The sequence below is a fragment of the Artemia franciscana genome, chromosome 7 (genome assembly GCF_032884065.1).
Source record: "Artemia franciscana chromosome 7, ASM3288406v1, whole genome shotgun sequence".
Taxonomy (NCBI): Eukaryota; Metazoa; Arthropoda; class Branchiopoda; order Anostraca; family Artemiidae; genus Artemia; species Artemia franciscana.
Genome location: NC_088869.1, coordinates 29,257,467 through 29,284,787, shown reverse-complemented (window position 1 = coordinate 29,284,787; position 27,321 = coordinate 29,257,467). Strand labels below are relative to the sequence as shown.

The 27,321-nt window shown below is 35.7% G+C and overlaps 2 protein-coding genes across 3 annotated transcripts in view; both read left to right on the top strand.

Moving 5' to 3' along the window:
- The window catches only part of LOC136029127 (cystathionine beta-synthase-like), a 193,653-nt gene that overhangs the window by 38,659 nt on the left and 127,673 nt on the right, over positions 1 to 27,321 (top strand). The window lies entirely within an intron of this gene.
- LOC136029656 (importin subunit alpha-3-like) overlaps positions 6,115 to 27,321 on the top strand; it is a 37,993-nt gene continuing 16,786 nt past the window's right edge. Inside the window, exons 1-5 of the mRNA XM_065708158.1 lie at positions 6,115 to 6,151; positions 7,603 to 7,727; positions 11,967 to 12,104; positions 16,093 to 16,215; positions 19,072 to 19,176. Coding sequence (XP_065564230.1) covers positions 6,115 to 6,151; positions 7,603 to 7,727; positions 11,967 to 12,104; positions 16,093 to 16,215; positions 19,072 to 19,176 — 528 coding nt within the window. The remainder of the gene's footprint in view (positions 6,152 to 7,602; positions 7,728 to 11,966; positions 12,105 to 16,092; positions 16,216 to 19,071; positions 19,177 to 27,321) is intronic.

Genomic DNA, 27,321 nt, shown 5'->3' with positions numbered 1-27,321 from the left:
TTAATTTGAAAAACTGCATAACAAGTTTTTAAAGAAAATTCCCCGTTAAGCCAAGAATGAGCAGAAATAAAGCCAAATATTCCTCTAGGCGTAAAACTAACACAAATCACTATCAATATATAAATGAAACTCAAAGCGGTCAGAAATTACAAGTAATAGCCGAGTCAAGCTCAAAACGAGCAAAAATTAACGTGAGTAAGGTTTATGACTCCATGCCTTCTCAATATCAGAACATAATTTCTGCTTTACTGAAAAAAAAATGAGTGTTGATTGTCAGTTTAATTGCCATTTAGTGATAATTATTGCTTAAAGTTTTGATAATATCTATTTATGAAACTAAGAAAAGAGGAAACATTTAAAATGTGTTTTGTTTTCAATAGAGTACAAAGGCCGTCTTGAGAAGGCCTTTGGGTTATCAGCACTACTCAAGTTAATTTTTGCTCATTTTGAGTTTGACTCAGGAATTGAGTTTTTTAAGTTAATAAATAAAATACACCGATACTTTAGATATAATTATAGAGCAATCAACTGGCAAAGCGATACTTTCAGTGTTTAGTTTTATAACTTAGAGGAGTGGATTTACGCTACGGAGAAGAGTTCAAAGCCTGAAAACCCGGTTTGTTTTCATGTGCATCGCTTCCAAAGCAAATCTATCGTTGCGGAACTTATATTTTGAGAAATACACAGTTTAACGGAGAAATTGCATCGCAATATTATATTCAGTTTAGGAAATGGCGTAAGGGTATGTGTACTGCGATCTAGTACTTTCATCTCTATGACTCTAAAGTAGTATCTTCAAATAGGTTGCAAATTGCTGAAAAAAATTATTATTGTGGAAAATATATTTGGAGAAATATATTGCTTAATGTATTATCTTTAAGAAATAGATGGCGTCTCGAAGCTCACCTCTAGGACTGAAAGTTGAGCTGCCCGATTAGTAAACAAGCTACTTTATTGTCAAAATAAAAAATTAGAGGGCAGCTAGGCTTCCTCCCTCTCTCCTTTTTTCTCAAAATCTATCGTTGCGGAACTTATATTTTGAGAAATACACAGTCCCTCTCTCCTTTTTTCTCAAAATCTTCCGATTAAAACTATGAGAAAGCCATTTAGCCAAAAACAAAATTAATATGCAAATTCCGTTTTAATTATTTATGTGCGGAGAGCCAAGATCAAAACATGCATGAATTAAAAAACGTCCAGAAATTAAATAAAAAAAAAACAAGTTTTTTTAAATGAAAGTAAGGAGTGACATTAAAACTTAAAACGAACAGAAATTACTCCGTATATGAAAGGGGCTTTTCTTCCTCAACGCCCCGCTCTTTACGCTAAAGTTTTTTCCTTTTTAAAAAAGTAGAGCTAAGAGAAAGAGTCAAGTTCATTGTCGTCAGTGACAATAAGAGCAAGTTCATTGTCGGCAGTGGTGCATTGACGATCGCAAAGTGAATCATAAAATGCCTTGATAGGTGAAAATGGTTCCTCACGAATTCTTGAGGTAGAGCTGTAGCACTAATACGGCTATATGCCCTACCACGTTAATAAACTATACATTTCATCATCTGGAACACCCAGTTTAGTCAGGGGAAAACTATTAAAATCGTCACTTCTCTGTACTTGAATTAATAGACTTAGGGATTAGGAGAAAAAAAATATATGAATCTAAAAAAAAACGGATTTTATTCAAGAATATACTACCATTATCTGTTGTTTTCAATGTGAAATCTATGACTAGCAGCTTCTCAGATGATTTGGGTATGATATTATAAGAAAAAAAGCATCTACCAATGTGTCTTCTACAATTTTTCCTCTTTGCAAACATGCAAACGCTGATATGAATTTCAAATCATTGCTGGAATTGTGTATGCAAACCGGTAGAAAGTATTGTTGTTTATTGTTGTTTATTACAAGAGTTGTTAGACATCCTGAGAAATTTACTCCCCCCGATAAAATTGGACTGCTTAAAAGATCATGATCGCCAAGTGACCTTACTTTAGATCCTCCTGTGCATCCAAAGGTACCGAGGGCACCTACAAGCAGCCGCCAGTCATCCCTCGTGTTTTCCGCAGCAATAATATCTTTCCACGTCTATTGAAGGGAAGCATTTACATTTTGCTGGTCCGTCAGATACGTGCGCCTGAGCGTATTGCGCGGTCTGGCTCTTCTTTTTCCTTTGGGTTGTCTCTGGAACGTCGCTTTTGGGATTTGGGATTCGTCCATACGAAGTATATGCCCCGGGTATTTCCAGCGACGTGTCCTAATGACATCTGTCACTATGGGTTGTCTGGTCATCCGTCTTACCTATTCATTATCCAGTTCGCGAACTGGCACCCTCAGTCAAATTCTAGAATACCGAATCGATTGAACAGTGTATTTTAGAAATTATTGAATCGCTAGATGGCTTTATCACCGCTAACCGTTTCCATAGGTTCATACTGAGGACGCTTATAGCTCCTTAAATGATGGTTTAATTTTAATTATGTGCATAATCTGCTAAGAAACATTGGACAATAGTAGCATGTGCTCCTTCTGGTGTTTTCATCCTCACAAAAAAAAACAACCAATGTTTGTTATTGAAAACATGACCAATTGAATGGCAGGGAGAATTGGTTCGGTTGCAGACTCATAAAGAAGCCATACCCAATGCTTCACTAATTCAATGGATGGAGCCCTGACTAAATATATAAACCCCTAATCTTTACGTTCGCCCTCATCAAATTCTGTATCGTACTGCAAAACAGCAACACCAATCTTTAAATGTTAAGTAGCCCAATCTTATATATTTATTCCTTTTAGTGTTACTGGACATAGGCCCTTTAAACAATTAACATCTACTTTAAGAAAATTTGCCCTCTCCTTTGGCCCATTACCTGCCAAATTGTCCAAAAATGTCTTACTAGCATCTTTTTGCAGGGGTTTGTGATAAGGAATTCGTACTTGAAGCACTGTACTCATATTTAGAAACAAATTGGTTATACTCCCTTACACCCCTTTAATCTGAATTATATTTGAAAATTCTATGCTTTTCCATAAAAATCCCACCCCTTGAAATTTACTCACATCAACGTCTAAATATTCAATAAATAAAACAGTTGAACCACTACCCCTCTGACTATAGTTATCCAATTTAACCACAATACTATCCACCCAATCAAAAATTCACCCTCAAAATTGTGCAAGTCTGAGTGCAGTAAGTAGTAAGTAAGTAAGACGGCACTAGACCCTTAAGGTCCAAACCGGCGGTGCTGATCTCCGTTTCATTGCCCTTCAGCCCGGAAGTACAATGGATAGCTGGGGGCCAACCAACCTGTGCTTTCACACACACCTTTCCTGCTTACCTTCCCCAGATTTCTCCAGGTACCCATTTAGAGCTGGGTTCACTCTGCCTGAGCTTACAGAGTCACGCCACTGACCCCAGTCCCAAACTAAATAACCGGTCACAGCTGAGATTGAACCCGTGCCTCTTGGACAAAGAATCCCCACACCTGCGTGCCAGTCAGCCTAGTCTGAGTGAAGTTATTGCATTTCATTTTGCATGTGATGCGAATACACCTCACCTGACTAGTCATTTAAATGATTTTTTTTGGGAGATGAATGCCTTAATGCTAACCTTTCCCCTTACTTTATCTATCGTTTAAGAAGGGTTTGAACCTTACTCAAATAGGAGTACATTATCTCTTTGGGATCTGTGATTCTACTACCTGCCATAAGTATTTTAAATGTATCAGCGCAGGGCAGAGTTTGGCAAATAAAAGTCTGGAAATTCAGGTGAAGCAACGGGATTTTCCTGTCCCATACCAGTACCACTTTGACCTACTTCACCGTCACTATGAATGCTAGGGGTGAATGGAGCTGTGAAATCCTCCAACTCGTTTGTCATTCTTTTGAATGCATTAAGGACGACGGGGTCAGCTCAACCATTGTCACCCCTGATAAATTCTCTTGATAGATGACTCCTGTTTGAACTGGGGTAATGTCCATTAAAATAATGATGGGAGTTGAAATATCATTACTTGTACTTACCCAAGCAAACCAATCTTCCCACAATTTGCTAATGAAGTCATTAATCTTCTTCATCGGAAGGAGGGGGTAAAATATATGCGTCTAAGAATTAATTGATGTCTTTCTCTGCTAATGCCCTTGCTGCTGCAATCTAGAAAAAAGAATAAGCAAATTTATTTCTATGACATGGTCACTTTTTAAATCTGAATATGTTGTATTTTTTAAAAACATGACGAAAAGTATGTAAATGTATCCTTCAAAATACGTAACTGAATGCAACATGGTGAAAATATGTTTATATGTAAATATGTTGCTTCAAAGTATTCTTTGTTGTGGGTCAAAACATGATTAAAATATGTACTTTGAGCTTCAATTTTTTTTAAATTTTTTTTAAATTTAATTTTATTTTATTTTTACTTGAAATAAGGTTGTCTTTTTTACTGAAAACAAACAAATTTGTTTTTTATTTATTCATTTTTTTGGTCGGTTGTACATACTAAGATCCCATGGGGGTGACCAGCTGTATGAATAGTGGCATGAGGGTGACCTTTTGTATCAACGTAGATATGGGGGGGGGGGTGAATAGTTGCATCAACATAGTAATGGGGTGACCAATTGTAGTAACGCAGGCATGGGGATGACCGCATGCATCAATGTAGACAAGGGAAGGAGTGTATAATGAATATTATGGCTATCTCACAATTTTGATCCGGTGACTTTTGGAAAATAATTAGCGTGGGAGGGGGCTTATATGCCCTCCAGTGTTTTGGTCACTTAAAAAGGACACTAGAACGTTTCATTTCCGTTAGAATGACCCCTCTCGCAACATTCTAGGACCACTGGGTCGATATGATCCCCCCTGAAAAAAAAAAAAACACGCATTCGTGATCTGCCTTCTGGCAAAAAATACAAAATTCCACATTTTTGTAGATAGAAGCTTGAAACTTCTACAACTGGGTTCTCTGACACGCTGAATATGATGGTGTGATTTTCGTCAAGATTCTATGAATTTTAGGGGGTGTTTCCTCCTATTTTCAAAAATAAGGCAAATTTTCTCAGGCTCGTAACTTTTGACGGGTAAGACTAAACTTGATGGAATATATATTTAAAATCAGCATTAAAATGCGATTCTTTTGATGTAGCTATTGGAATTAAAATTCCATTTTTTAGAGTTTTGGTTACTATTGAGCCGGATTGCTCCTTACTACAGTTCGGTACCACGAACTGTTTGAAAACCATTTAAACCAAAAAAAGCCGTAATAATTTCTTCGTGGCAGAATAATTAAATGTAGATGAAAAAGAATTTCCAAATACGGAAAGGAAACTGAAGAGAATTCAAACAACTTACTTCTAGTGATTCCAGTTGTTGGAGTGTAGTCCCCTCTAAGTCATCCTCATCTGGCTCATAGTCTACATTGATCATTTGCAGGGCGTTCATAGGTCGTGTTATTTCTGCACCACCAGTCGTTCTATATATCTTTGGTGATGGTTTTGCTTCTTTGTCAGACGTTTCCTAGAATAAAGGTGTGAAAATTAAGTTAAATTAAAGATGATGTATATCTTACAAACTCATAATTCAGTAACTAAAAACCCACTGCATTTGTTATGACCTCCAGGTTAAGGCTCCCACCGTATTTGCTATAGTCCTAAGTAGGGGCATACTAGCCTAGAGAGGAAATAATATTTTATGATAATAGTCATAGATATGTATTCAGTTATTATTTCAAACCATATTTTGATAGTATTATTTTAACTTTCTTTCGAAAGCAGCATGCATAGAGAGAAAATAATATTTAGCAACATTTCCTTATTTTAACTTTCTATTGAAGGCCAAGTATGTCACTATAGGTCTAGAATGACAATATTAACTTTTAATTTTACTCAAATATATAATCAGATATTAATTAAAACCATGGTTTGGTAGTCTTATTTGCACCCTTTGTATTTGTTATAGTCCTAAGCAGGGACCCCGCTGTATTTATTACAGCCCCCCCCCCCAAAAAAATATAATGTTCTCTTTAACAACAAATTTATTCATAGGCCTGTGTTGGAATTACAAAATAAAATTATCCCACAGTCATATAGCAAGACGCTAAGCCCGACATTCCACATCCTACAATGGGTATGAACGGTCAAGCAATTATCTTTTTACAGAGTAAATTAGAACAAATACAAGACAAATGACTCATAAATAAGCGCAAATATAGTACACAGTTGTAGCATATACGAGGAATCGGTAACTCCGAATGGCTCCTAATACAAAAGGAATAGGACTTTTGAAGTATTAATACCCTTAGGGGGCGTGCCGGCTGTGTTTGTAACATCTCTACTACTACCGCTATGAAAACTTCTCTTTCCTTATAGGAAAATCCTCCCTGGGAATTTTTTTCCGACATAAAATACACCCCTCCGTAACACTACTTACGGGCAAATCCACCCTCGCTAAAATTCTCTCTCCCCTCCTTCAAATTTCTTGCTGAAGATTCAGCCTCAAAAATGGTCCTTTGCATGCTTTAATTTGAACGTGAAAGTATGCTAATCATTTTTCCAATCACTCTAGAAATATCCCCTTCTGTGGAAGTTTTTTCCCTGGGTGTTCCCCCAGAGCGTATCTACATACAAAATTGAGTAGGCGATAAGAAGGTAAGACAAATAAAAATAATTGTATAGAGGAATTATGTCAAATCCTCTACTGTAAAAATTTTCCTTGAAAGCTTTCCCATGGAAATTTTCCTCCACATGGAAAATTATCCCTGTGGAAACTCACTACAAGTGCTTAATCCCCCTTCCCCCAATGGGAACATTTTAAAACTTAAAAACATATATTTAGGCTCTTGGGGGAGGCTCAAGTTATCTCCAAAGACTTAGTTCTGGGACTTATCAGCTATGCTAAATTAATTAAACAAAAAATTATCATAAATGAAGTCAAATAATCTTCCAAGCGTAAAACTATCACAAATTACCAGCAGTAAATAAATAAAACCCAAAACGTAAAAAACAACGATAAAAAAAACCGAGTCAAACTTAGAACGAGCAAGCATTAACATTAGTAGCGCTGACAACCTCCATGTTAACGAGAGCAACAGGAGTATTAGTGCTAACATGAGCATTGAGTAGTGTTGGGAATTTTTTTAGAGTAAAGTGTCAATTATGGTCTGGTCTTGAGAAAGTATTGGGGTGGTCATCCCCACTCATGTTAATTTTTGCTCGTTTTGAATTTGACTTGGTCATTTATTGTTATTTTGTTCGTTTTGAATTTTATTTATTTATTGATGGTGATTTGTAATAAATAGACGCTTGGAACACTATTTGATTTTATTTCTGCTCATTTTACTTTTCTTTGAAGAATGTATTTGGATTTTTGTTGTTGAGTTAATCAGCATAATATGCCAATTCTTTTGATGTATGTATAGCTTAGTTTTATTTAGTAATACTTTTCAATTTGCCTTCCTCTCTCCTTTCCTTAATGATTCTTTGCGCAGACACATCTATCAATCATTTGAGGGCTGTTCCCATGTATCTTAAGTATTAACGGAATGCATTACATATTTGATGGTATCAGGTATTCTGATTTATATTATCTTCTTCTTTTTTAAATTGTTGTAGATTCAGCGTTGAAATTTTATGACATAGCTCTTAGCCATGCAACGGATATAGATCAAATTCAGATAATTATTGAAACTGGAATCTTAAAAAGATTAGCTCCATTATTAGGACATACAGAAGTTGTGGTAATTATGTCTTATATTAAATTTCGTTATATACGTATATGTGTGATTTTTTCAGTAAGATTCGTGGCTTCATTAATTACTCAATTATGTGCTTAGTTGTAGACCTTGTTGTAGACTAGTTGTAGGCTGCAAAATATGGTAATTTCCAGATGTGCATGTAATTCGTCCATACACACAGGGATGGACAATGATATCTGCTTATCTGCTTCACTGGTTGCCTTAGACATACTGGTTGAAAGTTGTGCCACTTTTGTTGCTAAAATTCTCCTGAAAAGCGGATAACTTCGGTAGTGTGATTTGTATGGCACTTGGTATTAACCAAGTGTCATATTCTGTCGGTTTGTCAGTCCCGGTTTTGCTACTTTAGGTTCTTCCAGGTAAGCTAAGACAATGAAATTTGACAGGCGTATCAGGGACCGGACCAGATTAAATTGGAAATAGTCGTTTTTCCGATTTGACCATCTGGAGGGGAGTGGGGGGCCCGTTAATTTGGAAAAAATAGAAAAATTGAAGTATTTTTAACTTACGAATGGTTGATCAGATCGTAATGAAATTCGATATTTGGAAGGATATCGTGTCTCAGAGCTGTTATTTCAAATCCCGACCGGATCTGGTGACAATGGGGGGGGATATGGGAGGGGAAAACTTAAAATCTTGGGAAACACTTAGAGTGGAGGGATCGGGATGAAACTTGGTGGGAAAAATAAGCATAAGTCCTAGATACATTATTGACATAACCGGAACTGATCTGCTCTCTTTGGGGTAGTTGGGGGGGGGGGGTTTAATTCTGAACAATTAGAAAAAATGAGGTATTTTTAACTTACGACGGGTGATTATATCTCAATGAAATTTAATATTTAGAAGGATATCGTGTCTCGGAGCTTTTATTTTAAGTTCTGACTGGATCTGGTGACATTGGGGGGGGGGAGTTGGGAGGGGGGAACCTAAAACTTGGAAAACACTTAGAGTGGAGAGATCGGGATGAAACTTGGTGGGAAAAATAAGCACAAGTCCTAGATACATGATTGAAATAACCGGAATGGATCCGCTGTCTTTGGGGTAGTTGGGGGGAGGGGTTAATTCGGAAAAATTAGACAAAAACGAGGTATTTTTAACTTACGAATGGGTGATCGGATCTCAATGAAATTTGATATTTAGAAGGATATCGTGTCTCAAAGCTCTTATTTTAAATCACGACCGGATCTGGTGACATTGGGGGCAGTTTTGGGTAGGGGAACCTAAAATCATGGAAAACGCTTAGATTGGAGGGATCGGGATGAAATTTGGTGGGACAAATAAGCAGAAGTCTTAGATACGTGATTTACATAATTGGAACGGATCCGCTCTATTGGGGGGGGAGGGGTTAATTCTGAAAAATTAGAAAAAATGACGTATTTTTAACTTACGAAGGAGTGATCGGATTTTCATGAAACTTCATATTTGGAAGTACCTTGTAACTCAGATCTTTTATTTTAAATCTCAACCGGATCCAGCGTAATTGGGGGGGGGGGGCAGTTGGGGGGACCGGAATTCTTAGATAACACTTAAAGCGGCGAGATCAGGATGAAACTCGATGGGAAGAATAAAAACCTGTCTAAGATACCTGACTGACATAACCAGACCGGATCTGCTCTCTTTGGTGGAATTGGGGGGGGGGGGGGGGTAATTCTGAAAATTGAGGTATTTGTAACTTACGAAAGGGCGACTAGATCTTAATGAACTTTGATATTTAGAAAGATTTTATGCTTTAAAGCTCTAATTTTAACTTTTCACCAGATCCTGTGACACTGGGGGGACATTGGGGGGAAATCGGAATTCTTGGAAAACGTGAAAATTGGGGTATTTTTATCTTACGAAAAGGTAATCGAATCTTAATGAAATTTGATATTTAGAAGGATATCGTGTCTCAAAGCTCTTACTTTAAATCCCGACCGGATCAGGTGACATTGGGGGGAGTTTGGGGTGGGGGAACCTAAAATGATGGAAAACGCTTAGATTGGAGGGATCGGGATGAAACTTGGTGGGAAAAATAAGCAGAAGTCTTAGATACGTGATTTACATAATTGGAATGGATCCGCCCTATTGGGGGGGGGGGTTAAATCTGAAAAATTAGAAAAATGACGTATTTTTAACTTACGAAGAAGTGATGGAATCTTCATGAAACTTCATATTTGGAAGGACCTCGTAACTCAGATCTCTTATTTTAAATCTCAACCGGATCCAGCGTAATTGGGGGGGGGGGGGGTTGGGGGGACTGGAAATCTTAGAAAATACTTAAAGCGGTGAGATCAGGGTGAAACTGGATGAGAAGAATAAAAGCCTGTCTAAGATACGTGACTAACATAACCGGACCGGATCTTCTCTCTTTAGTGGAGTTGGTGGGGGGGGGGGGGTAATTTTGAAAATTGAGGTATTTGTAACTTACGAAAGGGTGACCAGAGCTTAATGAAACTTGATATTTAGAAGGATCTTGTGCTTTAAAGCTCTAATTTTAAATTCAGACCAGAATCTGTGACATTGGGGGGATTTGGAGGGGGATACCGGAATCCTTGGAAAATGTGAAATTTTGTGGTATTTTTATCTTACGAATAGGTGATCGGATTTTAATGAAATTTGATATGTAGAAGGAATTCATGTCTCATAGCTCTTATTTCAAATCCCGACCAGATCTTGTGACATTGGGGGGGAGTTGGAGGGGGAAACCTTGGAAAACCCTTGGAGCAGAGGAATCGGGATGAAGCTTGGTGGATAGAATAAGCAAAAATCCTTTATACGTGATTGACGGAACCGTACTGGATTTGCTCTCTTTGGGTGAGTGGGGGGGGGAGGGATTCAGTGATTTGGCGAGTTTGGTGCTTCTGGACGTGCTAGGACGATGAAAATTGGTAGGTGTGTCAGGGAGCTGCACAAATTGGCTTGATAAACTCGTTTTCCCTGATTCGACCATCTGGGGGGGGGGCTAAAGGGAGAGAAAAAACTAGAAAAAATTAGGTATTGATAACTTACGAGTGGGTGATCGGATCTTAAGGAATTTTGATATCTAGAAGGACATCGTGACTCAGAGTTCTTATTTTAAATTCTGCCCGGCATTAAGTCTCTTATTTTCCTTTTAAATCAATCTATTGATTCATAGAATTTTGTTAGAGCTCATACCATATGATCTCTTGGCTCTTAGCTCTTCTTGCCTTGGCACAAGGGCCATATGAGCTCTTAGATCTTGTTTTTTGTTTTATTTGAAATACACATTTACATTTATTGCTGCTCATTGCTGCTCAATTTATTTTGGGAACTTGCTGCTGAACAAACGTGTTTGGTGCCGGTAGGTACCTAACGAAGAGAATAATAATGGTGCTTGGTACTGTCAGAGAAAGAAACAGAATGTAAAAATGATAAAACAAAACGAAAAGCAAAAAAGAGCGTAGATTTTAAGTTGATGACTGACTGGGAATTATCCTAATTGTTCTATCCTCATATTTTTGCTTCATATAGGGGATAGAAGAATTACATTCCCTTATATTGAATAAAAAGGAAAATAACTTTTTTGCATGGGAAGCACTATTATCTATCTTTTATTCTCCAGCTACTTCGTTTTATCATCACCGCTATTGCGGTTCTGAAAAGTCGTAGAGAGATTTCTAAGGGCTCATTTGATAATAAATTGCTGTATCTACTTGCTTTTTATAAAACATAGAATTAAAAATTATCTTTTACAAAGCTACATCTTCATTTGAAATTTGATATAACACATGAATGATGTCATATATGACAGCTTATAACCATAAATGACATAATACTGATTATTTTGAAGAGCCGCTCGACTAATTCCTTTTGGTGAAGGCTCAAGAGATTCATAAAACCAGATTATTAAATATAGTAAAGGAGTAGTGGAATTTCACCACTTAGCGGTTTATATGTTATTACACCGAGCTGAAAACTTGGAGAATCTGCTCGAAAATTTCTGAATTAAAAAACACTGATCCGTTCTTAGAATTAATGAAAGCCCTAACTGAGTGGTCAAAACAAAATCATCATTGACATCATTGCTAACACCAAAGGACCTTTTAGGCTAGAAAAGTTAAAAAATTCTAGTTTAATGATGTTGTGGATGGTGTTAGATGTTTTTCAGAAGAGGTGTCAAAGAATGATTTAAAGTATCTCCTTAATAGTTGTCTATTGTCTATTTATTTTGTTCGTCGCTTTAGTTCTCTCTTAAAATCTCCTTTTGTGTAATTATTTCAGGTTCAATTGGCTGCACTAAATACAGTTGGTGAAATTGTGAAATATGGTACAAGTAAACAAATACAAGCAGTTGTTGGTGAAGGCATTCTAGAGCATTTCTCTGAGATATTACAACACCCTAAAGAAGAATTAATAGAGGTAATTATAATATAAGTATTGCAACTGTATTTGAATAAAATGTAACCAAGGTAATAGATAATTACTTTTTGGTTGCATTCTGTTTGGGCTCAATACTAGCTCTATATTTCCTACCCTTGAATATATCTAATCAAATCTGTGGGATAACCATTTTGTTCATAATAATCGAAAGTCCCAATAAATACACCTCCTGAAACGAAATGGCTCCCCCAGTACCTGGAGCAAGGGTTGTAGATTACACAAGTTACTCATTGTTAGCCTTTAGTGCCTGTTGTAATTTTAATGTAGACTCCTAGTGGTACACAATTTGGGGCCTATTCAAGTTAGAAGTTGCAGAAACTCTCATAAAATTTTAGTGTTACTGAAAATGTTGGTTCTATTATCTATTACGTGAATTAATGAGAAGTAGTATAAGTAATGAGAACTATAAAGAGCTTTTGGTGCAATTTGGACTCTCTTTGGGTCGAGTTTAATGCTATCTGCCAACAGACGAGTTATATTTGTGTTAATAAATAAGATTCTCCACGTATTGATTGCAATTTAAGTAAACTGCATTCATAATTTTTTGCCTGAAATATCCAAACACTAAGAATGACCACATGGATGGTCAAGTCTTAAAACAAACTAACTTTTTTTTAGAAGATAGATTGCTATAGTTTTGATACAAAAATAGGTTCGATAAGGATCGGCAAAACGCATGTGTGATTTGATTTTAAAATATATTTACAGTGGTTTATTTTTGGGATCCCCCGAAAACATCTCAAAACCTTCACTGGGTTCTTTGTCGAATTAGAAGCTGTAATTAAGATTGTGTGGAAGAAAAGCTTCTATCCGAAATTAAATTCACCAAATCTCAAGACCATTTTAGTGTACTAAGAATGCCAACGAAAAAAAAAGTTGCCCCCTCCCTCTGGACCCATTTTGGTGTGTTATAAATTTGAAAATAGAAATATTGCAAGATTTTGTTTTTAGGTAGTTTCAAAATCTGATCAAATCTTTCGCTTATTGTGTCCTAAATGGAGAAGAAGCCCCATGTGGCTTTAAGATTGAACTGTGAAGCACAAAAATAGAAATTCTAAAAAATCCGGAGTTTCACAAGGATCCCAAAAGGGATAATCCAACCACATACATCACTATCATTTCTTGTATCAATTCTTTCTGAGTTAATGTAAGCTAAATAAGGATTTCCAAATCCTTTTCATTTGATTGTGTCAAAATCATGAAGCTTACTAGTAGTACGATATATCTGTCAGTGTTGCTGTCCAGAACGGTAAAAAATAAACAAACAGTTGATATTAGGTAATTTTGATAATGCTGTCTTTAGAAATGTAAATATTAATCATATATTGGAATAGAACTACGCCATCAAAGGAAAGCCACACTTTCTTAAGGTGTTTGGCATCATGCGTTATGAGCTAATATTTTCCTGATTTATCACCCTTGTTTGTTTTTTTTTTCATTTTTTTTTTTTTTGACACTGTTAATACCAAAAACAGAGTAACAGCCTAGGGAGGTCTTGTTAATTAAATTTGAATTCCGGATTCGTAAATTTTAAAGATGTATAGAGTTTTGTAAGTCTCAAGTGATCAATCAGATTTCATTTTTAGTGTCCTTAGTTCTTCATTTGTGATGGCCAATCATTGCCAATCAGCCCTACCCCGAAGAACTATTGGAGTTGCTAAAAGTTGTTTTTGGCATCATTCCAAGAATATGCAAACCGGTTTTCGGGAATTTCGCGAATTTCAAGAATGATGCGTTATCTGGTATTGCGTAAAGCATTCACGATCTCAGTTAAACGATACATTGGATACAAGCGGGGCTCTGTCCTGATGTACTATTAGAGTTGATAACGCCTTCTTTTGCGATCATTCCAAGAATATGCAAATAGGTTTCTGAGAATTTAGCGAATTTCAAGAATGATTCGTTATCTGGTATTGAATAATCATTCATGTTCTCGGTGAAACAATACAATGAATACAAGCAGGCGCTTAACCGGATTTCCGAAAATTTCTTGTTATGCATCTGAGGCCCATATCTTGATTTTCGAGAATTTCTTGGCATGCTTCCGAGAATTTCCAGAATGATACGTTATCTGATATTGTGTAATCGCTCATGTTGTCTGTGAAACAATACATTACGTTTTGTGACAGCCCCCACTTCTGATCCTTTGAGATAACAACTAAGCCAACAATATTTTTAGATTCTAAGCAGTTTTCCATTGTTATTTTGAAAATTTTGTTTAATGTATTAATCAAACGTGAGACGCATGAATTGAACATGAGACGAACCCGACTCCCCCTTCAGAGCCCCAATGCCCCCGTATTTCTCCAGAACTGTAATTTTTTACTTAGATTTTTACAACTGAAATAATTTTGACTGTTTTCCCTAATTCGATGTGTTTTATTCTTTTCTTGGCGTTCGTTAAGAAAATGGAGATTTGTTTTTAGTAAAAAATTTTTTTATCATTTAAAAGAGCTGTGTGGGGTTTGAGAGACTTGCATAAGCATGCGCGCACGCCAACTGAGCCTAAATGCAACCTAACACAAATGTAGTTAACATAATGTAACCTTAGTGGAAAATCAGTTGTGGTGTCATCTATTACTTAAAAGCTTCGTTTTTTAATCAGTGTCAAGTAAAGAAAAAAAATCATGGAACAGAGTCTCTCAAACCCCGTAAAGCTCTTTTAAAGGATACAAGAATTATTTATTTAACAAAACATCTTCGTTTTTGTAATGAACGGCAAGTAAAAAAAAAAAGAAAAAAAGAAAACACATGTAATCAGGAAACAGAGTCTCTCAAACCCCGTGAAGCCCTTTTAAAGGATACATGCATTATCTATTTAACAAACAATCGTCGTTTTATAATAATTGCCAAATAAAGGAAAGAAATTCACATAGAATCAGGGAACAGTTCGCTCAAACCCCATGAAGTTTTTTTAAATGATACAAGACTAATTTACTTAACAAAAAAATCTTTGTTTTTGTTGATTAAGGCTAAGTAAAAAAAAAAATACACATGGAATCAGAAAACAGAGCCTCTCAAACCCTATAGAGCTCTTTTAAAAGATACAAGAACTATTTATTTTAAAAAAATCTTCGTTTTGTTTTTAAATGAAAGCCCTGTAAAGAAAATAACCGCTTGTAATCAGGGAACAGAGTCTCTCAAACCCTGTAAAGCTCTTTTAAAGGTCTTAAGAATTCATTATTTGACAAATTAAATTTTTTTTTTTTTTAAGAACACCAAGTAAAAAAAAAAACAATCCCTCATGAAATTATGGAACAAAGTATCGCCAACCCCGTAAATGTCTTTTAAAGGATACAAGAATTATTTATTTAACAGAAAATCATCGTTTTATGGCACTTGGTATTAACCAAGTGACATGTAGCTATCGCAAATTCTGTAGGTCTGTCTCTATGTCGGTTCCGGTTTTGCTAGTTTAGGCACTTCCAGATAAGCAAGGACGATGAAATTTGGCAGGAACGCGAAGTAGAATTTTAAACAAATTTTAATTTAAAAAAGAATAATTTTTTATATACTTTTTTGCCCTTATAACACAGATTACCTTCTACTCAGTTTTACCCTGTATTATTTCTTTGCCAGTTCACCCCACTTTAGGTTGCTTATTGGAAAATAAGTTTACCCGTAACACGATTTTTTTTGAATTTATGCAAATGCTAAAGTCTTGAGTAATACAAGCTAAATTAAAAAAGAGGGAAATGAAACCTAGTCATGCTGCCGCCTGCTTTAGGAATTTTTGAGAAATATGTCTAAAACACGACAGTGCTGCATTAACGCCGTAGGATGTGGTATTAAAGTATTACGAGAGATCTGAGATTAAAGCATTACGAGAAATGTGAGAAAGCAAATACGAGAAATCTAGAACTATTCAGAATATAGAGCCCATGTTTTCCATGGACCTATTTTTTAATTCTTCGTTTAAATTTTGACGCATTTTCTAATTTAGTTAATTTAATCTTTTTATTTACAGAAAGCATTATTTGTCTTGGGTAATGTCACGACCAGTACATATGCACGAAGCCTACTTTTGAATCAAAATGTTCTTCAGTATTTTTCACCATTGTTACTACATCCAAAAGAACAAATAATTCAGGTAATTACAAATTATTAAAACTTTATTAAAATAAATGTAAGCATGGTAATCTGGCTAGCTTCCGTAGGGACTCAATACGGGCTTTATATTTTCCACTGGCATAGACTTCTGATCAAAATTTCGAGGTTGCTATACGCCGGTAAATACGCCTTTGGAAAAACAGAATTGCCCTCACTGCCCCTGAGTCAGGGGTTGTCGATTTTTGAAGCTACACTTTGTTAGCTCTTAGTGTCAGTTGTGGCTCAAGTTAATTGTAGGCCCAAAGTGGTATGAAATGTGAGGCCTTTAACCGCACTTTAGAAACAAAAGTTGCAAAAACTCTCTTAAACCATTACGGTCTCCGAAAAATTTTCATCATGTTACCTAATATGTTTAATATTGGCGGGAGTATAAACAAGAGTGGACTATAAAAAGTGTTCTGGTGCAATTTGGTCCTCCTTTGGGTGCAGTTTGGTGCTATTTTCAAACAAACGAGTTACATTTAAATATTTTTTTTTACATATTGACAGCAATTTTAGTAAAGATAAGGACTGTTAAAACACGTGTTTCTAGAATTATTTTGAAAATACATCTACAAGGGTCTTTGGGGGGGTGGGTGGAACGCCCAAAAACATTACAAAATCTTCGATAGATTATTTGGAGATGGTCGAATTAGAATCCGTTATTAAGACTGTGTTGAACAGGGCTATTGAACAACTTGTTGGCTGACCTTGAGCTTCTGTACACTGTGACGATTTTTTCTTATTCTTTTAAATACAAAGGAATACATTTGCCGATTACCAGCTCTCTGGCAACTCAAACCAGGGATGGTACTAAGTGCTTGGGTGACCATTTGGAATTTTGTAACCCAAATTTAAGATTTTAAAAGTATTTCTGTATATTGTCATATATAAAAGCCTTTTCTGTGTTGTAATTGAAAAATTGAAAAAAACATAAATCGCCCCCCCCCCGCTAGACTTTAAAAAATATATTATACCCTACCCCCTCGCAATCCTTTAAAATTCAAGAATTCACATCACTGATTGAATGAATATTCTGGGTGATAACGTCGCTAATGTCGTTGATGATCGAAAATGGGAAGGGGGAATCTTTTGACATCTTGTTCGTCAAAATAGCACACAGAGGATGGTTGGAAGTTAAAATTTTTATAATCTAAACTCAAGAAGCTCGTCAGCTTCTCGGTTTGACTTGATAACATTGATGTGCGGGTTAATTGGAATAAATCCTACTTTGTTCAGATTTTTATCTAGAACGGGACAAATTTTTAAGAATTAGCTTGATGTGGATGTCCATCCTCTATCCGAAATTTAATTCACCAAATTTCAAGACCTTACAAAGTTCTAAGGACGTCAAAATAAATATAATCCCCCCTCCTCGGCCCATTGTTTTGATGTATTATATATTTGAAAATAGAGATATTGCAAGAACTTCCATTTCGTTGTTGTAAATCTGATCAAATCTCGAGCTTCTAGTGTCGTACAATTGCTATAAAGGTCTTTTTTCTAAATAAAGAATATCTTTTGTGATTAACAATTTCCAATTTTTTTTGCACTGTATATTGGTATATAAATAGTATAGAATGAGTTCAAATTGTTCGGAAGTATTTCCGTCAGAGTTGCCAAATTCTTGCCACCATTAAATTCTTAAGACTATGCTGAACAAAAACTATGGAAACGAGGCGTTAGCCATGTCATTTTGTGAAAATTTAATAGCCATATTCATCCTTATTAACCCAAATATTGGTATTAGCTCAGATGGGTAAACTAACGGTATTCTAATAAAAAGCTATAAATTGTACAACCAGATAAGTTACGGGAGTGAAACTATGAGGGTGAAATTTTCCAAATAGTCCTGCCTGAAGTATATGGGAATTTTTCTATGCATATTTATCACTTAAATGCCTTAAAATGACAAGTTTTTTCGGTATCCTTCCCGTTACTTACTAAATGTATTCTGGTTTAGTCATGGTAAATTTGACAATGCTGTCCTTAGAAATGCAAACCTTAATGATATTTTGGCTCTTGAAAAGAACTGCATCTGCAAAGGAAAGCCGATGGCTTTTGTGTGACAGGTACTGGTAAACGTACCCCGCCTGCTCTAGAGACTAGATCTTATCCCTGATCTTCAAATTGTCGATTCCCACCAAAAATATGACTGGGGGTTGCTACGGGATGAAGCGATGCCTCTCAGTCAGCTTTTTCGTTTAGTTATTGTTTCCAACTATTTCTGTATGTTAGGAAACCCACCTCGCTTTATTTTATGGTTGCCCCATCTAAAGCTTGTATTGCCACCCTGAGACCTAATTTTATCTCCAGAATATTGTACCCCCTCTTCAACAGCTTCAAACATAAAGGCTATGATATTTTTCATGTTATATAGCTTATTACCCTTACAATACAAATTGTCCACTAGTCAGTTTTACCCTGTATTTTTTCTTCGCTAGTTCACCCCACATAGGCTGGTTATCGGAAAATAAGTCTTACCCCTAAAACACAAAACGCTAAAACAATTTTCTTTTTTAATTCATGCGAATACTTTGAGCTCGTTTAATATAAACTAAACTAAAAGAGGCAAAATAAAACCTAGACATAAAAATTAGGTGAAAAAAAAAATCGTTAGCTGTACATTAACACTGTAGGATCCGGGTGTAAAGCAATATACTTAATACTAAAAAAATATGTTTATATTGAATTAATATATTTTGAAATATAAATCTTTTGATTAGAATTGTACAATTTCGAAAAATCTGGAACTATAACTGCAGACCCATGTTTTTATTTAGCTATTAAAAAATTTTTTTTGTGTAAATTTTGGCTTATTTTCTAATTTATTTTACTTAATCGTTGTATTTTACAGAATGCCTTATGGATCTTAATTAATGTAATGTCCGGTTCTGTGGATGGAGTTCAGATAGTTATAGATGCGGAGCTCTTCCAATTTATTCTGCTGCACTTGGATAAGGTACAAAAGTTACAAGTATTTTTCTGAAAGTTTTTATCATACTAACTGCTTTTGCTTTGGTTATAGCCGTGTTATAGAACAAAAATGACGTCATTCTACGTGCGCTTTGTTGTGCCATCTGAAATAACTATAACTGGAAACGACATTATTCTAAACGTAAGGGTATAATTTGGAAGGTTAAGCTATTTTCTTGGTCACATTGTTTTCTTGGAAGTCCAAAGCCCGAAAAAGAAATTTAAAAATTTGGGACATATCTTGGGAGGAAGAGGTCTTTTATGTTGTTGAACATCTTGGAGATTCGTTCACACTGAAAGACGCTAAGACCTTATAAATGAAAGATGTCACATGTTGGTGGTTTTGGAATCTCTGGAATGATATTTAAAGCAATACTTAAGGCAATTATTGACGTTTTTGTCAATTTTCTTCCATTAAAATACGAAAAAGACATTTCAACCAAAAAGCCAAGTGTCTTTTTGGCTCTCCTTTGAATTTATCATTTATTATAAAAACATTAATTGACTTTTATTTATTTACATACATCAGGATTACAGTATCAATTACCTTCGTTAAGCGGTATCTCTTTTGTAAACATAGAAAGTATCCTGTACAATTGTTCAGGTCCTTGAATGTATATTGTGGCATTATTTTTTACCATAAAATAAAATATATTTAGGTGTGCCTTACATCTACTTTTGATTTACAGTGATTTTTATGGCACTTGGTATTAGCCAAGTGACATATAGCGATCGCAAATTCTGTCTGTCTGTCGGTCCCGGTTTTGCTACTTTAGGCACTTCAAGTTAAGCTAGGCCGATGAAATATGGCAGGCGTATCAGGGACCGGACCAGATTAAATTAGAAATAGTCGTTTTCCCGATTTGACCGTCTGGGGGAGGGAGTGGGGGCCGGTTAATTCGGAAAAAAAATAGAAAAAATGAAGTCTTTTTAACTTACGAACGGGTGATAGTATCTTAATGAAATTTGATGTTTCGAAGGATATCGTGTCTTAAAGCTCTCAATTTAAATCCTGACCAGATCTGGTGACATTGGGGGGAGTTGTAGGGGGGAACCTACAATCTTGGGAAACGCTTAGAGTGGAGGGATCGGAATGAAACTTGGTGGGAAAAATAATCAGAAGTCCTTGATACGTGATTGGCATAACCGGAACAGATCCGCTCTGTTTGGGGGGAGTTGGAGGGTGGTGGGCTAATACTGAAAAATTAGAAAAATGAGGTATTTTTAACTTACGAAAGAGTGATCGGATCTTAATGAAATTTCATATTTGGAAGGACCTTGTAACTCAGATCTCTTACTTTAAATCCCGACAGGATCCAGAGTCATTAAGGGAGGTGGAGTTGGGGGGACCGGAAATGTTGGAAAACACTTAAAGTGGAGAGATCAGGATGAAAATTGGTGGGAAAAGTAAAAACAAGTCCAAGGCATGTGACTGACATGATCGTAACGGATCTGCTGTGGATCTGGTGACATGTGGGGGCGTTGGGGGTGGGAACCTAAAATCTTGAAAAACGCTTAGAATGGAGGGATTGGGATGAAAAGTGGAGGGATTTGGAAAAATAAACTGTAGTCCTAGACACGTGATCGACATAGCCGGAACGGATCCGCTTTATTTGGGGGAGTTCGGGGGGGGGGGGGGGGTAATTCCAAAAAATTAAAAAAATGAGGTATTTTTGACTTACGAAGGAGTGTCGTATCTTAATGAATTTCCATATTTAGAAGGACCTCGTAACTCAGATCTCTCATCTGAAATCCCAACCAGATCTAGCGTCATTGGGGGGGGGCGGAAATTTTGGAAAACACTTAAAGCGGAGAGATTCGGATGAAACTTGGTAGGAGGAATAAAAACATGTCCAAGATACGTGACTGACATAACCAGATTGATCCGCCCTTTTTGGTGGAGTTTGGGGGGGGGGGGTTATTCGGAAAAATTAGAAAAATGAGGTGTTTGTAACTTATGAACGGGTGAACAGATCTTAATGAAATTTGATATTTAGAAGGATCTTGTGCTTTAGAGCTCTCATTTTAAATCCTGACTAGATCTGGAGACATTGGGGGGGGGGGGGAACTGGAATTCTTGGAAAACGTGAAAATTGAGGTATCTTTATCTTACGAATGGGTGATGGAATCTTAATGAAACTTGATATATATTAGGATCTTATGTCTCAGATGCTCTATTTTCAATTCGAATCAGATCCGGGGACATAGGCGGTTGGAGGGGGGAAACAGAAATGTTGGGAAAGGCTTAGAGTGGAGAGATCGGGAAGAAACTTGATTGGAAGAATAAGCACAACTTATAGATACGTTATTTACATGATTGGAACGGATCTGTTGACTTTGGAGGACCTGGGGGTGTTGATTTGGAAAAATTAAACAAATTGAGGAATTTTTTCATTTAAGAACGGGTGACCGGATCTTAATGACATTTGATATTTAGAAGGAACTCATGTCTTAGAGCTCTTATTTCAAATCCCGACCAGATCTGTTGACATTAGGGGGAGTTGGAGGGTAAACCGAAAATCTTGGAAAACGCTTAGAGTAGAGAAATCGGGATGAAACTTGATCGGTAGAATAAGCAAATGTCGTAGATACATAACTGATGTAACCGTACTGGATATGCTCTCTTTGGGGGAGCTGGGGGAGTCAAGTACTTTAGTTAGTTTGGTGCTTTTGGACGTGCTAGGACGATGAAAATTGATAGGCGTGTCTGGGAGCTGCACAAATTGACTTCAAAAAGTATTTTTCCCCGATTAGACCACCAGGGGGTCGAAGGGAGAGGAAAAAGTAGAAAAAAAATGGTATTTATCACTTACGAGTGGGTGATCGGATCTTGATGAATCCTGATATTTAGAAGGACCTTGTGACTCAGAGTTCTTATTTTAAATTCCAACCGGCATTAAGCCTCCAATTTTCCTTTCAAATCAATCTATTGATTCTTTGAATTTTGCTAGAGCTCATACCATATGAGCTCTTTGGTCTTGGCTCGTCCGGCCTCGTCACAAGGCCATATGAGCTCTTAGCTCTTGGTTTTTCTTCTTCGCGGCTTCGTACTAAAAAAATTGATTCGTTTATTGAATAATTTAGATATCATAGAATCAACAAAAACAAATTGAAAATAAATTGCAGCCAAATTACACGAGATATACTATTTAAAAGTGTTTTCGTATATTGTTCTTCTTCTAAGATGATTAGCTTGTCTGGACGTGGGATAGGCCTTGTTTAGAATTTTGTTTTCTTATGAAAAGTAACGCAATTTACAGTATTATCTTAATAAAAACAATTCATTTTAATTTATTTGTAAGCTCTCAAAAAAAAGGTGTGAAGAACCCCTAAATGACAGATGAATGACCAAATGAATCTTACAATAATCAAAAATAAGCAATTGTTCAATCATTACTATGGGACTTGATCTTTTCTTACGTTTTTGCAATCTAAGAACGTATTAGAGAACCTGTATAAGAACATATTAATAAGATCCATAGCACAACACAATCATAAGACATACCTCAAAACACATATAATTCTAAGATATAAGAATCATAACGCAATCATAAGATCATAAAAACAGAGAAGACCAATCATGATTAAGCTTACTGGCGGAAGGTTTAAAATGTTAACTCTTCTATCAATAATCTTAGCCGAAAAAATGAATTTAAGTTTTTGGGACGAAGAAGAGTTACCGGTCCAAGGGGGGGCATATGCAAAACGTTTTGAGCAAATTTAAAATAAATGCGGTTTACAAGTTTTTGTTTTTTGTTGAAGTAGTAAAAAGTTGCCGAATAGGAGACGGATCAGGAAGATGAGACACGGTTAGAACATCGTAAATTTTAGAAAGATGTAAACTACTAAGAGCTCTTAAGAGTAGTTATACATCAGACTATGAGAACCCATACACAACCACACTTTTTGTGAAATTACAATGTTATACATTTATCTATTAAATGGTATTAAATGGTAAATTTTATACAATAAGGTCTAACATAAGGTTAAATTTTTAAACTTGTTAACATCTGTTTTCACGTTTTACACGCTTTTTTCTTTTGCTTTTTTAGTTTTTTGCAATACAAAACTACGAAATTACTTTTTTTTAATATATATTCCAGTTAACCTTAACCTACATCGACGAATTGAGACAAACTATTTTTAGAAATTGTTTTGGAATATAATATATTTTATTCAACTTTCATACAGAAATTTAAAACATTTTAATATGCTTGATAAGATACACTTAAGCTGTATATGGTGTTAATTATTAAATTAATAAAACTTATATTTTAATAGATGATAGAATTTTGTCTTTAAAATAACTTAACAACGGAAAAGAAACCAATGACATAATTATTTAAAAATATTGCAAAAAGTCATTTTCACTAGGATTTTGTGTTTTATTACGAGAGTGAAATTATTTGCATTCACTGCAGCCTAGCTCACCTTTCAATTAATTATAATTAATTATCCAATTTACAATATTCAAAATTGAACTAAAATCTAAATTTAAATTAAATGCTCATATTTACTATAGTGAAAACGTGATTCTTTGGTGCCATTTTTATAGATTTTAGGCTATCATCTATATTTGGAAGTTTAACTTCTTCAAATATTTGATCCATCAATTCATTTTGAAATTGGAGTTGTGTCAATTTAAGTGGTGTAAAATTCGTTTGATTCGTTCTGTGGAATACGTAAGATAGATATCAGGTCGCAGCAAGAACGATTTGGGCGGGAACCATGTTGCTCTCATCCCTATAAATTTTGTCCACTTTTGTCTGGTTTCATCTAAGTTTAATCACATAAAACTTTACTTCCTGCTGACTGGAGTGTGATACCTCTCCAGTTATCACATGATGTTCTTCGACTTTTCTTGAAGAGTTTCATGATAATGCTTTTATTCCAGTCACGAGGGACAGCCTCGTCGTCCCACACCTCACCTAGTAGCTTGAATAGTGGGCCAGCGAGAGCTATTTTCAAATTTCGACTTCTCCGGAGGGACTCCATCACATTCGGCGGCTTTCCCATTTTTAGTGACTTCAGGGCTATAGCAACTTCCTGAAAGAGGATGTGGCCCGAATAGAGATCAAAGTTAAATAGGGGCACGTCAGGGACCAACAGTGGCTCATGGGCTATTGGCTGGTTCAAAACATCCGAGAAATACTCACTCCAATGGTTTTGGACTTGTACCCGATTGGTAAGCAACTGCCCACTTTATCATCTATGAAGTGGCAAGGGTTTGTTCGCGTGCCGGAAAGCTTCTTAGTAAGCATATAAACGGCTGTACTATCACCCCGGTCGGCTGCTCTTTGTGCCCCCGCTGCTTTGTTCCTAGCACACGTTCTCTTGTCATTCCTGGCAGAAATTTGCACTCGCTTATGGGCGAATTTATACTGCTGTTTTCAACTATCACACTATTGCCTATTGCAAGGGTGACTAGATGAATGGCTATGTGAGCATTTATCAACAAGAGCTTTCAGATTTGTTCTTTCCGTAATCAGCTGCCAAGTTTCTTCACTAATTTGCTCTTCCTTCTTTCTTTTCTTATATCCAAGAACTTCCACTGCAGCATCTTTTAGGCACTCTGATACTAATTTGCAAAGACATTCTGTACTCGTTTAGTCGGAGTCATCGAGGCTCAAAGCTGCAAACCTATTTTCTAGTGCAAGATTATATTTTTGACGAATAGTCCTGTCAGAGAACTTCTGGTTATCGAATTTTTTAATTGTATCTTTCACTTTCTTCACCGCCTCTAACTTAATTTTGCATGTGGATATAACTAGTTGATGGTCAGAGAAGCAATCGGCTCCGCGATAAGCTCTGACATCTTCAAGGGACCTTCTTCTTCGCTTGCTTATTAGTATATGGTCGATCTAGTTTTGAGTGGTACCATCAGGTGATTTTCACGTGTATTTGTGGATAGTCTTATGGGGATACTATGTACCTCCTACAATCATGTAATTAATGACACAAAAATCAATCAGTCTCATGCCATTTTTACTGACTTCACCCAGTCCATGAGAGTCAATTACCGTTGGTGCATAATCCTGGTGGCAGCCCACTTTCGCATTAAAATCGCCACAAACAACCAATATATCATGGATACGAATTTTATTTGTAACATCATTAAGGGACTGATAGAAAGTGTCTTTATAAGACTCACATGATTCATTTGTTGGAGCATAAACTGCTATACATGTCGTTTTCGCATAAGTTGTCGCAAAACGCGCTCTCAGGATACGATCGTTAACTGGTTCCCAATCAAGAAGACATTTATTTGCTACACCACGTAGAGCCAGTGCTACTCCAGCCGCTTTAATACCATCTTTCCCAGAATAAAGCACATGATAATTCTCACACTCAAGGGTCCCAAACTTTGGAACTCGTGTCTGAGATAGTGCAGCCATATCAATTCGATACTTGTCAAAAGTATTCTTTATATTATTTATAATTATTCATATGATTTATTCGACCCGGCTGACTATCTGGGTTAATCGTTCTAACATTCAAAAATCCAATTCGAAAAGCATCTTTCGTAGTCAAAAATTGTGTCCGGGGGTGTTCAGGGTTCGTTATCTCAAGATCAGTCAAAATTCTGAGGCCATTTGTCGTTGATTCAGTAATAATTGTTTTTTTACGGTGGTGGGTTATTAGCCCATCAACCGACCCTCACCACTTTACGAACTTGGGACCATCCGTTGTGGCCTAAGATAGCTAATAAGGCAACCCTGTTAACCTCCCGGGCACACACCAGGTGGGTTGGACATAGCATAGTATTATAAAAAGTACATAGAATATTAGCATATATTGAATCACCCTATTTAAAAGAATATATCAATCATGATACTAAATGACGACAAAAGGAAACGAATTATTTCGAGAAAGATTTCTTTAAATCAATGAATAATACTTGTTTTGGAAAAACCATAGAAAATATTGTAAATAGAGCTAATATTGAAATAATCATTAGTGGTTAACAAAACAAAGAAATTTTAAAAAACATGACTTTAAATCGGAAATAATCTTTAGCGAAAATTTCAGAGTAGCCAGAATGGCCAAGTCAAAAATAAATCTATATAAACCTGTTTATATCGTATGCGCTGTATTAGAGTTATCCAAGTTAGTGATGTATGAACTTCATTGTGAATACATGAAACCAAAATATAATGAGACTATTGATTTATGCTACATGAATACGGATAGTTTTATTTAAGATATTCGAACTGAGGATTTTTATAAAATATTAAAGCTGACCTCCGAGAAAAGTTTGATATTTCGGATTATAAAAAAGATAACCCTTACAGCTTCCCTATAGTTAGTAAAAAAGTGACAGATATGATGTTGGATGAACTATCAGGAAAAATAATGTCTGAGTTTGTAGGTTTAAGATGAAAAGTAAACACTTATTTAAAAGAGAGTGACGATGGAACCAAAGCAAAGAATAATTGGAAGGTTTCAAAACGAATATCGTTTTGTTCGTAAAATAAACACATTACCCTGGGGACCTAATCCCGTGAACCTATAAGTTAGTTAAAGTATTATTAAGCTTTTTAAGGTATTAGAGTTAAGCTAATTAGGCATTAAAGTCCAGATTCATAATTAATGTTAAGCTGTAAGCTTCAAAGCTATAAACTTTATAGTTTAGTTTTACTTAACAATAATTTTCTCCAAGTAAATAAATGGAACAGCAACTATTAAAGTCTATGAATGTGGAAAAATAAACATCGTTTTAAGAATAAACATCTGCTAGCACCTTAATGGTCTCTTCGACTATTGATTTGTGTAAACTCTGGATTTGGTAAAACCAATTTACTCTTGAACTTGATTTATGATTACTTTTACTTTCAAATATTTATCTGTATGCTAAAGATCTTCAAGAAGACAAATATAAATATTTAATACTTAGCATGAATCTCTTGGAAGAAAAACTCAAGTAATGATAAAACGATATCATTGATGTTGATGACCTAGAATCCAAGTGCATATAACTTAGTTATCTTTGACAATTTTGTAACAGAAAAATATCGAAAAAAAATTGAAGATTTATTTTTGAGAAGTAGAAAACTAAATAATCTATATTCCTCGGAGCTATTTTGATGGACCTAAAATTTTATTATTCAATTGTAATTATTTTACATTTTTC